Below are 15,763 nucleotides of genomic sequence, written 5' to 3' on the forward strand. Positions count from 1 at the left end.
CCTGCGGCTCCTGGTCCCACACGCACCGAGCAGTGGGCAGACTGGGCCGCCCCGCGTGCCTGCTGCTGTGGCTGAAAACACACTCGGAGCGGAGCTGTCATGGCTTTTTTTTTTGGTACGCGGGCCTTGGGGTACGTGGGCCTCTCACTGTTGTGCCCTCTCCCGTTGCGGAGCACAGGCTCCGGACGCGCAGGCTCAGCGGCCATGACTCACGGGCCCAGCCGCTCCGCGGCATGTGGAATCTTCCCGGACCGGGGCACGGACCCGCGTCCCCTGCATCGTCAGGCGGACTCTCAACCACTGCGCCACCAGGGAAGCCCTATCATGGCTTTAAGGAGGAAAAACGCACGAGATTTATTTGAAAAGCGAAAACCGTTCCTCTGCATTCAGGTCTAGTAACTGTGGGCCCGGCTGGACGGAAAGAAGCCTGCTCTCCGCTGGTCCCCAGGGATGCGATCCGGCAGAGAACCAGCCCCGACTGTGATGACCCACAGTCGTGGCCTCGAGTCGGGGGTCTCTACCACGCAAGTTATGTTACAGGGGATTTTCCGCCCACAGTAGAAACTTCAAATGTGCACAGAAGCAGCGGCACAGGGTAAGGACTGCAGGTGTCTGTGCCCGACCAGCCCTGCGCCTCCCTCATCCCGCCAACCGCCGCACCGCCCCTGCCCCCGTGTGATCTAAGGAGGCCAGCCACCACCATCTAAGCACAAACACGAGACAATCGACAGCTGCGTGGCCACGACGCGGTTAACAGCTCTTAGTGTGAATATCGTTTCTCTGTTTTCTGAGCCCAGTGGGTTTGTTAGAATTGGGATCTGCACGGTCCAGCTCACACACTGGATTGGCCGTTACTTCCCGGCGGCTCTTCGGACCTGCAGGTTCTCCTCCAATTCTTGCTTCTCTGCAACTTTTTCGTGGGTCACGTAAGGCTTCCCACAGACTGGAGTCTGCCAGTCCCTCGCCTTCAGCGGCCTTTAGCGAGGTCCCTGTTCCCAGCATTGCCTAGAAACTGTCATCAGGTCTAAGTGTCCTCAGATCTCAGAGCAGCTTTTTCTTTATCTACTTTACTGCGAGGGCACCTCTCTCCTCCCCGCCCCCCGTGTAACCCTCCCTTCCTGTCTCCCGACATCTGCTTCGAGGTGAACGCCCACCACGCGGTAATCCCCGTTTCTACCCACTTTATCTGTCAGATCAGATGAGCAGCGCAGGGCGCCGTGTCCCTCCGCCGGGGCGGGAGGGGGGCTCCTCTTTCCCTCCACCCACTGAATTCTGTCCCCCCTCAAAAGCCCAGGCCAGCCAGGGCCCTGTCCCCCTGGCCCCAGGTGTGAGGCTGCTCCCTGGTTAACAGCTGTCTGTACTCAGGGCATCCATCAGATCCCCGCCTGTCCCGACATCTCTGTCTGCAGACACCAGTCCCGACTCTGCAGCCAGGCTGCTGGGTCCTGTTAACCACACCTCAGGGATCCAGCTGCGCCCAAGAGACACGTGTGCCCGTGAGTGTCCATAACTGACCACACACATGTGCAGGAGGCGACACCCACGCGTGGGCTGCACAGCTGCTTGCCGGGTCAAGTTTTCTTCCATGTTTGTGCCGACACAAGAAAGAAAATGTACTTCCATCAGATGACCTCAGAACTGAGTCCTGAAGACCCAGATCCCTCTTCCCACTTCCCGATGCACAAATCCGAGCTCTTCCCTCTGCAGGTGAGGAGGCCACCTGGGATTGTTGGCCACATCCCCCTTTCTCTTAACCGCCTAACTCTACAGGTGTCGTGATCGCCTTCCCGCTTCTAACCTCAGAAAACAGAAAAGATCCCAGCTGCACAGGGGACAGGTCAAGAGAGGTGGCAAAACTCACGAGAGTTGTCAGGCACTAGGAGACATGGCGTTTCCTGAAGAGGCATCAAACTACTCGGTAGGTCTGTTTATTTAAGAAGAGAAGGACATTAAATGACTAAAGATGCGTAATTCAGCCAAGCCTTGATATCTGAAGGAGGACAAATTATACAGAGAAATCATACCAGTTGCTGGGTCCTTCAAAGCCTGGAGAAATGGAATATTGCATCTCGAACACATTTCACGGTCTCCTTACTTCAATAAATAAAAAATTGCGTTTCAGAGCTGCAGACGGTGCCGATGAAACAAGTGAATGCTGTTTTCAGAGAGTCACCGAGAAAGCTGCCTGGCTGAAGGTCCAGGTGGGATTTTAAAGCAGCTGAACAAGACCACAAGTACAAGTACGGTCCCCAGGGAAGACAAACACATGATGAGAATTACCGTAAGCACTTGTCGCTTACACGCTTTCTATTTTTTCAAAGCATTTTCTTCCAAAGCAAAACCACGGCTCCGAACATTTTTGGTATGAAAATGGCATTTTATTTTATTTTACTTATTTTTGGCCGTGCTGCACAGCTTGTGGGATCTGGTTCCCTATTCAGGGATTGAACCCGGGCTCTCGGCAGTGAAGTGCAGCATGCTAACCACTAGACCACCAGGGAATTCCCCCCAAATGGCATTTTAATGTAAAAATTGCAAACCCTTACCTGGTGGGAAAATGAGTAAAGACTAAAAGTCCTGTTGTAGGATTTCATATATTTTAGATGACTCTGAATCAATCAAATCATCTCTACGCACATGGAGAGAGAATAAACGAGTGAACAGCACAGAGACACTGAGTCCACGATGACAAGGGCCAGCCCAGAGACCCCAGAGGAGGTTCCAGGGGCTGCGGGGCAGGGACTGACGGAGAAGCCGGAGGGTGCAGCAGGTGTGGAGCACGCAAGGCCTGCAGGCGGAGATGCTGCGGAGGCAGCTAGAGGTGGGGCTCAGGGCAACCCGGGGGTCCTGACGTGGATGGTACCCACAGCCACAGGACTGCGAGCGTACTGAGGGGCTGGGTGTAGACGGCGGGCAGGCTCTCGGGAGGCAGACACTACAGCACCTCTGAACTGATGTGGGTCCGGAGAGAATGAAGACCCAGAGACGCAGGGAGGACAAGGGGGAGCTGGAGTGACGTTGGAGGGAGGAAGAGGGCACCGGGGCTCGGACGGGGCTCAGGCGGGCATAGGTGGGGCTCAGGTGGGCACAGGTGGGCACAGGTGGGGCTCAGGCGGGGCACAGGTGGGCACAGGTGGGGCACAGGCGGGGCTCAGGTGGGCACAGGTGGGCGCAGGTGGGGCACAGGTGGGGCTCAGGCAGGGCTCAGGCAGGGCTCAGGTGGGGCACAGGTGGGGTTCAGGTGGGACACAGGTGTGGTCAGGTGGGGCACAGGTGGAACACAGGTGGGGCACAGGGGGGCACAGGCGGGGCACAGGTGAGGTACAGGTGGGACACAGGTAGGACATAGGTGTGGTCAGGTGGGGCTCAGGTGGAGGTAAAGGTCCAGGCAGCGACAGCCAGGAAGGCAGGCGTGTGGTGCAGGTGGAAGGGGGGCACCGGCGGGAAGGCGCTCCTGCGAGGGATTCAGTCCCGTGGGGGGTGGGCTCAGGGTCACCCACAGGAGAGAGTGAGGGTGGGGACGGGCACTGGGCTGGGGAGAGAGCAGGCCTGGACAGCCTGTGCAGACCCAGCAGCCTCCCCGAGGGCTTCGGCTCACCGAGGCTCAAGGCTGAGAAGTGAAAGTCAAACGATCCGCCTGCTGGTACCCTCGGTTCAGCTCTGTTGAGACCCTGCTGGCACACGACGCCCATCCCCACTCACCCAAGTACGAGCGGAACCAGGCAGACGGACGGAGACGCCAGGCTCTGGTTCTGCCCAGTCGGTGCCAGGAAGCGAGGGGTGTGGGGACGGAGGTGCCCACTGAGCAGCAGGGAGTTGGGGGGCAGGAAAGATCAACAGAGTCATTCCATTAATGCCCCGAGACTGAATGAAAAATAAATGAATCAGGAAGGAGCTCAAAAGATTCTTAAAGGAGAAATAAAGCTCGGGAAATAGAGACAAGCAGACACGGACGGCAGTAAAATTAATTAAACCCCTAAAGACAATGGCCTCACAGCCCCGTCCTTCGGGATGGGCTGCACAGAGCAGCCTGGTTCCAAAAGCACGGGCCGCAAAGGAGGGGAACCTGTGCCACGGGGAGTCTGACAGTCACACCTTGGCCAGGTGACCAGGGCCAACACCCTCCGGGGTGAGTCCTGGTGATGCCGAGGGCACTTCTGCCTCTGGGGTGTTCCTCCCAACCCCCCGCCCCAGCCTAACCAGGAGAAGGACATCAGACGAATCCCAGCCAAGGGGCGTCCTACAGAACGGTCCCCCTCAAAGCCATCGAGGTCACCAAACAAGGTGAGTCTGAGAGGCCGTCACAGCCGAGAGGACCCTGAGGAGACCGGAGACCTGGTGACTAAGTGCCATGTGGTGTCAGGATGGGACCCTCTAACAGAACAAGGACAGTAGGTAAACACCAAGGCAATCTGAATAAAGTAAGGACTTTAGTTAATAACAATATGTCAACATTGGCTCATCAATCGTAACAAACGCACGATAAAAACGTAAGATGTCACTAACAGTGGAAGCTGAGCGTGAGGCACGTGGGAGCCCGGCGCCACCTTCACGACTTGTCTGTTCATCTAAAACTGTTCCAAAGATTAGAATCTATTTCTAAAGACAGAATCGTCAGATTGGTACTTAGAGTACGTCACACCTGAAATACAAACTGAGGCCAACCTAAGTGAACTGACAAGGAAAGATTTCTGGAACATATTGCATACAAAGATCAGACTATAAAGAAAGAAAAAATGGTATTAAATAGACTCCAGCGTCATTAAAAGAACGTTATCACGACTGGCTGGGGTTTATGCCTGGAACACAGAGGACTAAATATGGTAAAATTCACGACTGCGCTGTCTCCTCATGTCATCTGTTAGTAAGAACGTTACGATCACCTCCACAGACACCAAAGAGGCACGTGATAAATTTATTTTTATTTATTCTTGATTTGTTTATTCTGGAGCGTCTGGACCAGGGTGGGGGGCGCCATGGGGGAGGAGGCCTGGCCCCTTCCCAAGCTGTGCCCACGGTGTGACCCAATGGAGGGGGTTGGGAGGTGGGAGCGTGGGGGAGGGGCTGCCTAGCCCCCCTTTCCGCGGCTCTGTTCATACCCAGCTTCTCCCCCAGGAAAATTCTCCCACCAGACCTCCCTTCAAAGCTGCTCTGTGCCCTCCTGCCCTCGGAAGAAGCTAGGCGCATCCCAAAGGGACCACGCAGTGGGGACAGTTCCTGTGGAAACAGCGCCCGCGTGGGCATACGCTTCCGGGAACAGGGTCAGCGTGGGATGGGAGATGGGTCCTGGGGCCGACAGGGTCCAGGCTCACGTCCTGCTTTGGGAAACGAGTATCTCAGAGACAGTAAGCCTTCCTGATGCGGAAAAACAGAGGAAAGAAACAACTGCGAATGCATGATAAAAATACACTGAGGCACCCATTGTAGGTCTTTCATCAAAACTACACAACTTTGTGCTCACAAAATTGCCATCGCAGTGTATTGTTTTATAATCGGCTGTGTCACTTTATACAGCATAAGACATGGGACAGTTATCACCAGACAACTAAATGATTTTGCCAACCCCCAATCCTGTGATTTTGCTTTTCCCAAAATATCCATCGTCATAAATAATGACTCTGGTGAACATCTTTGTGTATGAATCTTCATGACAATTTTTAATTAATTCCTTAGTTTGAATTCTAGAAGTGGAGATTGCTGATTGAAAACAAAATCCTTGAAGATTTTTATCCACACCATCAACCTGCTTTCCAGGTCAGCTGTAAGGACAGGCATTCTTACCAGCAGTGGGTTTAAAATTTTTGTCCATAACGATAGAGACAAAGGAGATCCCCGTGGGAAATCGACATTTCTCGTTTCCGTTTATTCCCAGGACAGTGTTTCTCGTCCTCGTGCTGCTGTGTCATCCCTAAAGCTTTAGTTTCTGTCTGTCCTGCTGATCCTGCCTTGTAGGAGAGCCATGTATAGAAAGGCCGTATCTTTGCAGCAATTTTTTTCTAGTTCTTCGCGGTTAATCGTCATGTTGATGTGATGCAGAGCCAAGACAGGAGCAGCGCTCGCTCTGCGGGGTCATGGGGTCATGGGGTTGCAGGCGCAGCCCCAGGGGGAGGATGGTGGGCGGGACACCGGGAGCACTGCTTCTTGGAACAGGTTGGGTATTTGCCAGTCCTGGATAGGCAGGCAGGATTCACAGGGCAAGGCCGGGGGAGGAGGAATTTCTGGGTGGTGGGACCTGGTCAAAGGGCGCAAAGGCTGGCCCCTCAGACACCCTCCTGGCTAGGAGACATGCAGCCTGTACCCGCTGGTCATACTCAGAGGAGGGTGTGGCCACTTGGTCACCTCGGTCATACGGCAGGTGTTATAAAGCACACAGTCAAACAGAAAACCCGCTAAGTTTCCGATGAAACATTAACAAACTTGCCGCTGCTATTGGGCATGCTGCACTGGCTGCCAGAGATGGGTCCTGGGGGCCGGGCTCTGGGCTGAGGGCTCCCCAGGCATCCTCAGGCCTGTGAGCAACTCCTCCAGCAGCTCAGCCGTCACTCCTGGCTCTAGGTGATGCGGCCTGTCCATGCTAAGTGAAGATGAGACACACCACGTCAGTTCCCTGAGAAGAGCACGCAGCAGGCGCTGGGGGACAGAGGACTCCCCTGGAGTCCCCAGAGCTTTGCAAGGTGGCCGGGGGGTTGATCAGCTCGGGGCTGCTCGGGGCCCTTCTACCCTGAGACCTGCCCCATCCCCCGGCTGCCTCACCCGGCCCTGGCGCCCAGGCAGCTGCCCTAAGAAGATGATCAGTCTGCTCCCAGCATCAACCTGCAACACACCGGCTAGTCCCAGGTATTTATAAATTCATGAATGGTGCTGTGTTCTCCAAAACACAGCTCCTAAAACAAAAAGGAACTCCTTCTAGCTGCCTGGCTAATATAAAAAGTCCAAATAAAGACCAAGGGATCAGGAAAGGTTAAAAATGAGAAGTGAATCATTTACGGTTACACCAGGAGCTCCGTTCCCACCAACAGCGTATTTGTGTTTTGAGAACGTCCCCCTCGAGACGCACAAAACCACAAAGAACAGATTGGCCGGGCCGGGTGTTCTTGGCTCGGTCGGGAGGGTCGGCAACACCACGAGGCTCCCAGGAAAGTACGGACGGTCCCGAGAGACAGAAGGAGCTTCGGGAGACAAGAACCAGGAGACCGCAAGTGCGACGTCCGCCCAGGTCTGCACAGCTCGACCCCCGAGAGGGCCGCGATCATGGAGAGTCACGCGCTCTCCTTAAACTGCAACTGCCACCCAGGCCAGGAGCACTGGGGACAGACAGGAAGCCAATTTCTCCCCAAGCATCACTTTCCTGTGGTCGTTTTCCCCTTTTCTGAAATGCATTTTCAGCCCAAGTGAATTGTTTCTGCAAAGCTCCCTCCCCAGAAATGTGAATGGCCCAGGGCCCCTCCCTGAGTCTCCTCCGAACCCCTCCTCAGGAGCCCCCTCCCCAGAATCCTGAAGGATCTCACACCGTAGATGCACGAGCACACGTTTCCAGACGAATGCATCCTCGTGCCCCGCAGCCTGCTTGTGAGGAACGGGGCCACGCCGGCCGCGGCTGTGGGCCCACTGTCCTCTGTACGCGGCGCGTGCGCAGCCAGGGAGACCCATCACCCACCGGCTCCGAGGCACGGGCGGCAGCAGGAGCTCGCAGGGACCTGCGTGTGGACACGAAGGCCTTGTGTGGACGGGGAGGCGGGAGGGGCAAGGCCCCCTGCCACGTCGAGCTCACCGGTGCTCATGCAGCCCGGCCCAGCCCCCCCGACCGTCTCCAGGACGCGGGTCTGCGGATGCGGAGTCTGGGGGTTGGGCCAGACAGAGCAGCCCTTCACCTCACCGTCACCCAGGTCGACAGGAGGAAACCAGCTTCCCTTCCGGTTTCAAAACCGGCGAACGCTTTCATGACCCGCAATCCCACTTCTGGGGATGCACCCAAAGAAGGCGAAGCAGGGCCTCGGGCAGACATCCGTGTGTACCTTGTTCGCGGCAATGCTGTTCACAGCGGCCAAAAGATGGAAGCCACCCAAGTGTCTCAGCAGACAACGGATAAACAGTGTGGACCATCCCCACAACGGAACAGGGCTCAGCTCTGAGGAGTGAAGCACCGACCCGTGACACAGCACAGAGGGGCCTCCAGGACACCGCGCTGGCTGGAATAAGCCACAAGAAGACAGACGCTGTCTGACTCCACGGACACGAGGTCTTTGAAGGAGTCAGATTCACGGGGACAGAAAGTGGACAGTGGGGCCCACGCTGGGGGAGGGGAGGGCAGGGAGCGTTTCACGGGGACAGAGCTTCAGTTTGGGAAGATGAGAAAGTTCAGAGACGGACAGTGGTGACGGTTGCACAACAATGAGAATGTACTTCGTGCCACTGAGCCGCACACTTAAAAATACTTGAAATGGCCAATTTCGTTATGTACGTTTTACCACAATAAAAATCTAACAACTGACTTCAAAGACTTAAGTTCTGACACAAGCAGACTTCATACCCCATACGCCCGCAGCAGGACGGAGCCCAGGACACAGCCGTGAGCCGGCGACCCGGGGACTCAGCGCAGTCTCAAGACGGCAGCACTGCCCTGAGCCCCAGCCGTCCAAGCCGCCACGGGACCCAGCCTGGGGCCGAGAAAGCTCCAGCGGCAGAGCCGGAAGAACCGTTACCCAAGTCCCCGGATGAGTCTCTGGCTTTTGGCCCTGGCCCAGCCCCAGGGGGACGTACGGCCCAGGCCAGCGCGCTCACCAGCAGGTTACCACCGGACCTCGGGTGGCCGTGCGCGCGCGTCCCTCGTCCAGCGAAAACTACTTTGGGAGTCAGTTTGGGAAGGAACGGCAACAAATGACTAAACACAGGCCAAAGTAAGAACAGGAGCGACGTCCCTCCACTAAGAGGTGTGGGGAGAGGGCTCGGGACGGCCAGGAACAGGAAGAAAGGTGGCCCGGGCCTGGACCAGGGGTCAGGCCGAGCTCCGAGGAGGGCGGGTGGGCACTGCCCAGTGTGTCCCGCGGGCCTGGGCCACTGCTGTGGTGACCAGTGCAAGCCCGGCACCACGTCAGTCTGACAAGGCACCAAATCCAAACAACGGCGTGTGTGGTCCTAAGCTGAAGCGAAGACGGGGAACCGTGCCCTGGGGGAGCACCGTGCTCCGTCTAAAGCCCAGACAGGTGCGTCCCGTGGTCCCACCGGAGCCAGCCTCAGCAGGTCGACCGCCAGGAAGCCAAACGGGCAAACGTGCAGGGTGACGTCTCACTCACACGAGGGCAGGGGCAGTCCCGGGACCCAGCCTGGGCCCGCCCCCGCCGGCTGGCGGCCCGGGAGGCCAAGGTGCACTGTTCCCCCAGATCTAAAACACGTCGGTCCCCCCGGGAGGACCAGAGGCACGATCAGGACCCAAAGGTGTAAGGCGGCCCTACCTGCGGGTGTGGGCGTCCCCCCCGGCTGGTCTTGAACGAGCCTGATGACGTCAGACACATCGACCCGAGGGTCACTTTCTTCCTCTTTGGCCTCACTGGGCCCTCGCGCGGGAGGACCACTGTCACCTCCAGTCTCCTTGCACAGGATGAACCTCCAACAGCCGAACATGAGTCTGCAGAGCGAAAAACGGTTTTAAAAGGAAACGCAGCTCACGCAGCCAAAGACATCAGCCGTGTTTCTTTGAACAAAACCCAAATCACCAGACACAGCCTGCAGCAGTGTTTATTCTGAAATGGATGCAGGTTACTCAGAATTCAAGTCATTCTTCTCCAGTGAATTTCTACTGTGTCAACGTGCAGTTAAAGCAGCAGCGTTCTTTTATAACGCCGAAATGGAATAACGCGTGGCGCAAGCAAAAACATTACTTACTTCTGCTGCTTAAGGAAAAGAAAAACCTAGATTTTCCCCTTGACATTTGGGCTCTTGTTTCAAGGATAAAAAAGCCCCCGTTTCTCCTGGTTTCAATGTCACAGTCGAATGCACTGAACTGGCAAACTTTCAGAGCCACTGCCCCCTGTGCTGGAAACACCTCCAACCCTCCAGGTAAAGAATGCCATCCAAGTGCCAGGACAAACATTCGAGTTTTACTCCTCCAGGGAAAATTTGGTTAAGAAACTCAGACCAAGTCTTTGGGAGGCAATCTTGGATTTAAAGAGACAGCTAGTGACTATATTTCAAACAGAAGCCGTGTGAAATCACCTGCTGGGTAGATGCTCACCGCCAGCAGGTGATCACAGACGACTCCTTTCTGTACTCAGGTTTCTGGCATATTTATGGCTCACTGGCTTAATACCTGGCTGGGCCCCTTCCTTAAGAACAGAGATGTAAATCAGTCAGCTTGGATAAGTTCTGCTTGGGGGTCCCATGGCAGCTGCTCAGCTGCTTTCTCCACTCAGGTGGCTTGTCCTGCTTCCAGCCACACCCCACGGGCAAACCCTCATTAGCCCGGGGAGGAGGCCATCTGGACACACGGAAAAGGCCGCCCGGCTACTCTGGATGACCCTCCTGTTCCCACATCTCCCCCTTCGTGCCCCTCCCTGAAGCCCCTCCCTGGCCACCTGGCCACGCGATGCCAGCCCACGCCCAGCACCGTGCACAAGCCCACCACTGCCAGCGGCCCCAGGGAGGGGTTCCAATGGGCCGCCTACATGAGAACCACGGCTCGGAGCCTCGACCATCATTCCGGGGGGAAGGGGCTGCCATGGGGCGGGGGACACACAGTTCAGGTCCCAAGCCCTCTGGGGCTCCACCAACCCCATACTAACAAGGACAGGTGGCGTTTCCTCCCGTCCCCTCCTCTTCCCACCAAAACCTACAATGCCACTGGGCTCCCAAAGGTACGTCCCTTTGTCTTTATCAACACTGCCTTCGGTCAGTACCTTGTCTGTTTTATCCGTTACCCACACGAGTCTTCGTGTCACTTTTCCAGGCATGTCTTCAGATCCCTGTAACGTTTTATTAAACCCTTTTGCGTGACCCTATGATGAGGGACCTTCCTGGTGACAAGAGACAAGGGAGCCACAACCCACACCGTCTCCTCCGGCAGGACCTCAGCCCTCGGCCCTGGTCCTTGGGTCCTGCTGCGTCTCCCCAAGAAACCCAGGCCAGGCAGGTGCTCGGGAGGGTGAAGACAGACGAGAGACGCTGGGCTGAGCGCACGCACACACCCAGACGCCAAGCACGGTCAGACCGGGGGCTAGGCTTCTGGTGGCTTCAGTCTAGTTTTGACACTTAAAAGTAGGAAGAGAAATTTCCCTAGCTAAAAATAAAACAAAACTCCAAACCCTCTTTTGTCCTCTTTTCTTTTAAATTCTACTCAGAGAATTTCCGACACGAGCAGGCCGATCGTGATCTCAAACCTCCAGAAGGAAGAGAAAAGGCTGGTGTGTCTGCCTCACGTTTGTTTGTCGCCAGTGGCCGGGACGCCCCCCCCCCCCACCCGCCCACTCCGGGAAAGCCCTTCCCCCAACCCAACAAGGCACTGCTGTAAGTTCAGCGGCTGCTCAGGCTCAAGACACCAGTGCTGTGCGCGGGCCTCTCACTGTCGTGGCCTCTCCCGTTGCGGAGCACAGGCTCCGGACGCGCAGGCTCAGCGGCCATGGCTCACGGGCCCAGCCGCTCCGCGGTATGTGGGATCTTCCCGGACCGGGGCACGAACCCGTGTCCCCTATATCGGCAGGCGGACTCTCAACCACTGCACCACCAGGGAAGCCCCTGAAGTTTGCTTTTAACGAGTTTGTTCTGAGAAACAGAAGAAACGTGCTCTTCGTCTGACCCGGCTAGAGGACGGGTGAGCATTCCGCTTCCACAGGACACGGTCCAGGGCTGCCCCCCTCCCTGCAGTCAGCCTCCAGCCCCGAGGCTGCTGGTGCCAGGGGCCCAGGAAGGGTGGGGCTTCTGCCTTCCACTGGGAATTTACTTCTCCAGCTGCATGGACAGCAGCATCGCAGAGGTGCTGAAACATCCCCCAGAGACAGGCCAGGAGACAGGGCGGTTTCTCCAGCTCTGTGCTTCCCACGGTCCAAGGGCGCAGAGGACAAACCCAGACATTAGGCCCAAATGGGCTGTCGTTCCCCTCTGTTCACTTTAAAAATCTCAAGGCTTGTGTAACCACAGCACCAGACCCTGTCGGTGCCTTTCGATGTCCTGTTTCCCACCGAAAAAGCCCTGACAAGCAGCTACGACAGAGATGACAAGGGCCCACGCCTGGTCTTGGCCTCCGAGCTCCAGGTGTCCTGCACACAGACGAGAACTCGGCCACCGGAGGCTAGACGCGGCCAAGCACGGTGGGGCATCCACCCCAGGGGCTTCCCTGGCTTGCCACCTGCTCAGCTGGCTTTCCCTGCTCACCTGCTTCATCCCCCTGGGCGCTGAGGGCGCAGACACAGGGCAGCCCCACCCCAGGGAGCTCGCAGCCTGGAAGAGCGGTTTGTTCAGGGACCACAGCCATGGGGCAGCGGGGCTCCGTGGCACTCACACCCACCGCGCCGTCTAGGGCACCAGGAAGGGGGGTAGGGGCTGTCCAACTCGGTGCCTGGGACAGGCAACCCTCAGGGAGGTGAAATCTCCACTCCGCCCCGCCCTCCCTGCCCCCCAGGCCTGTTTTGTGGGACAAGAGCAGAGCCTTCCGCGCGGGAGTCGGGCCCACTGTGCCCCTTCTCCAGCCCTGAACTCGGAATGAGACACAGACAAGGGAGGAGGAGGAAGTCTGTGAAGATGTCAAGCCCTTCCAGCTCTACTCTGGCGTCCACACCGTTACCTTCCTATTTGATTTATTCAGACTTTTGTCTTTGTTTCAACTCGGTAATTTGAATAAAGTTCTTCACTTTCTCAACAGATTGGACGGAATGCCCCCAGGGGTGACTGACACCCACACTTCACCTGACACGTCCCAAAGGTTACCCACCCTGGCGCAGGCGCTGCAGACGGACCCTGGACGGCTCCCTGCTCACCTCCGTGGAGCTGCGGAGGGACTGGTCCTGTGGGCTCCAAAGAGATGCTGTGCGGTTCTGGGGACACCAGGTTTCCTGGGGATCCTGGAGCTGACCGGCGCTGTCCTGATGCTTGAGGAGGCGCTTTAGGAGGGGCCCCTGACCACAAAGTGAAGTGTCCGGCTCCAGATGTCCACGAGTTTCTCAGTAGACACGGAGTGTCCAGAATCCCATTGTGGGCTGCAAGTCCCCAGCCTTCTACGTGGGGAGACCCAGAGGACACAGGACGCAGCCGTCCCCAAGGCGAGGGTACTACGGGCCGGCTCCGCCAGCATGAAGACTCCACACGCAGCCCTGTACACCCTCGGCCAGGTTCAGGGTGTGTGCGTGTGGTCAGCCCAGCATCTCTCGTCTGTCAGGTAAGAGCTTCACCCAGGCCCTCCTGGGCTCAGATGAGGGTGGAATGACTGAACTTGAGAACAAGAGGCTGAGCTTTACGTAGAACAGAACAACAGGACGTCACCTTCCTGTCACTGTTACTGTTACACTTCTAACTTCTTCTCCCAGAGCCTCTTAAAATAGCACCACACCAACTAAGCTGGTGGCCAGATGCTACGAATCCGAATCTGTAACATTCCAGGCCAGTTTATTTCCATCACACAAGTACTCCAGTAACCTTCCTTTCAACTTCAGGTTTTTCGCTGTTTTACAAAAGGTACTTAAATGCCTATGGGCAGAAGGCTCTTCTTTCCAAGTGGCTGTACTTTACTTCTAGTCACCAGGATGCTGCTTCCCAGACAAATGTCCAGTTTTCACAACGGAGCCCCAAACTCAGAAAGAGGGTCTCGTGGAAAGCTGACCTTGGAACGCTGACTACAGTTACCACTGACCTGAGGACCTGAGTTCAACAGAAGCCCAGCAGTGATGGCGGGGGGCGGTGGGGAGTGAAGACCCTCAAATTCAGGAGAAAGACGGGATTTCAAGCTGCATTTCAAGCACAGAAGTCCTGTGTCGCTGAGCTCCGCAAATCCGATCACCTTGACAAGTGAGACTGCCACCCTCCTCTTGTTCCGAGGGTCTCTTGTACGAAGACGGCGCCTCCACCACTCTGGAAAGGGTCTGCCTGAAGCTGTGGCCAGGAGGGTTGTAACCAGGCTTCTGGCGCGTAAGGTCCTCGGCTCTCTAGTCACAGCCTTTCACACAACAGTCCTGGCTGCCAGGACCGCAGGGCAGGACTCCCTCCAGCCCCCGTGGCGGTGGTCTCTCCTGCTGCAGTGGGTCCCAGGAGGCTGGAGCAGAGCTCAGAACTCAGGTCCCCAAACCAGCTTCGGGCCGGTCATTTCACCGATGATTTGCATATTAGAAGACCCTCCAGCGCAAGGGCTCCTTCCCCAGGGCCCGCGCCCCTCACCTACCTGCCCAGCGGGGTCCGCTGCCGGCCTGGGGCCCTCGGCAGACACTCCAGCACCAGCAGCCCCTGGGGGACGCACTTCTATTTCTGTGGCTTGGCTCTGCCCCTCCCAGCGGTCACACATCCTGGGGCCTCCCACGGCCACCCCACACATCCTGCCTGTGCCTCACGGTCACCTTAACCCCTTCCCCGTGCAGGGCTCGCAGGCGGTCCATTAGGGGCAGGGTGAGCCACGTGGCCCCGGATGGGGACGCTTTCAGTGAAGTTAAGAGGCTGCACCTGCTCCAGAAGAAAGTCTCCTTCAGGACCGGCTCCCGCCCGGCTCTTATTTAAGTGTCTAGCGCTACAGAAAGGCAACAAAGTGTGGTTTTGAAAAACTGGCAGCAATAGTCTCTGGAGTTGAAAGAGCAAACGGCATTATTTCTAAACTGCAGAGCCTACTTTTCTGCGGCCCGGCTGAAAAGCAAAACAGCCAGGCTGGGGCCACGCCACTCCCGCTGCCCGGCCAGGAAGGGCAGAGTCAGGGGCGGACCCACGCCCCAGCCGCCCCTATCACACCTGTGCCGGCACCTCTGGGGGTCTGCAGAGCCTGGAGGTCGGCTCCTCCGCGGAGGGAACCCTGCAGGAGAAGGCCTGGGAGTGACACCTGCCTGGGCGTGCGGGACCCCGGCCCCGGCAGTGGGGAGGGCGTCTGTGCGCGTGGAGCCCGCGCTCCGGCCCCGCCCGGAGTCCCCAGGGCTCTCAGGGGTCGCACGCTGGGCGGGGGCGGGGGCGGGGGCGGGGGCGGGAGGCGAGCGGAGCCTTCGGGAGCTGACCGAGCGCCCTCCCTCCCTCCCTCCTTCCCTTCCCCGGCCCCACTCCCCCCTTCTCCAGCCCCACACACCTGCGCGGCCGTGGGCCCGTCCTCCCCGTATCCGAGGCCTCCACTCGCAGGTGCCCGCGCTGAGGCCGCTCCCCCTCGGCCTGGGGGAGGGGAGAGGGGAGAGGGGAGGGGAGGGAGGGTAGGAGGGCGGTGGGGTGGAGGGCCGGTCAGGCGGCGGCACGAGAGTGGCGGGGGGCAGGGGAAGGAGGAGGGAGGAGGGTCTGGAGTAAAGGGAGCGGTGGGGGAGGGGACAGCGCGGAGGGAGCGGAGCCGAGTGGGCGGGGCCGGGAGGACGCGGGGAGGGGAGGAGGGGGGAGGAGCCTCCGAGCCCCGCCCCTCCCCTCCCCCCGCGTGTTCGCACGCTCGCCCCACGGGCCCCAGTCGCTGCCCATGGGTCGAGATGGGCGTCGCCCGCGACCTGCTCGGACCGAGCTCTGGGTTTGCGGATCCCAGGGCAGGAAGTGGTTCTGGATGAGCCGGCCGCGGGGTTCCCCGACCCTGCGGCAGCGTTTGCAAGGAAAAGGAAGGTGCCCGCCTCTTCTCTCT

General features: G+C 58.0%; 1 protein-coding gene across 1 annotated transcript in view; it reads right to left on the bottom strand.

Annotated features, from left to right (window-relative positions):
- Nucleotides 1–15,335, bottom strand: part of MCF2L (MCF.2 cell line derived transforming sequence like) — a 103,815-nt gene extending 88,480 nt beyond the window's left edge. Inside the window, exons 1-2 of the mRNA XM_029210492.1 lie at nucleotides 15,239–15,335; nucleotides 9,453–9,625 (exon numbers count right to left, since the gene is read on the bottom strand). Coding sequence (XP_029066325.1) covers nucleotides 9,453–9,621 — 169 coding nt within the window. The 5' untranslated portion in view covers nucleotides 9,622–9,625; nucleotides 15,239–15,335. The remainder of the gene's footprint in view (nucleotides 1–9,452; nucleotides 9,626–15,238) is intronic.
- Nucleotides 15,336–15,763: the final 428 nt, after the last annotated feature.

The sequence above is a fragment of the Monodon monoceros genome, unplaced genomic scaffold, assembly GCF_005190385.1.
Source record: "Monodon monoceros isolate NGI ecotype Baffin Bay Population unplaced genomic scaffold, NGI_Narwhal_1 Super_Scaffold_8, whole genome shotgun sequence".
Taxonomy (NCBI): Eukaryota; Metazoa; Chordata; class Mammalia; order Artiodactyla; family Monodontidae; genus Monodon; species Monodon monoceros.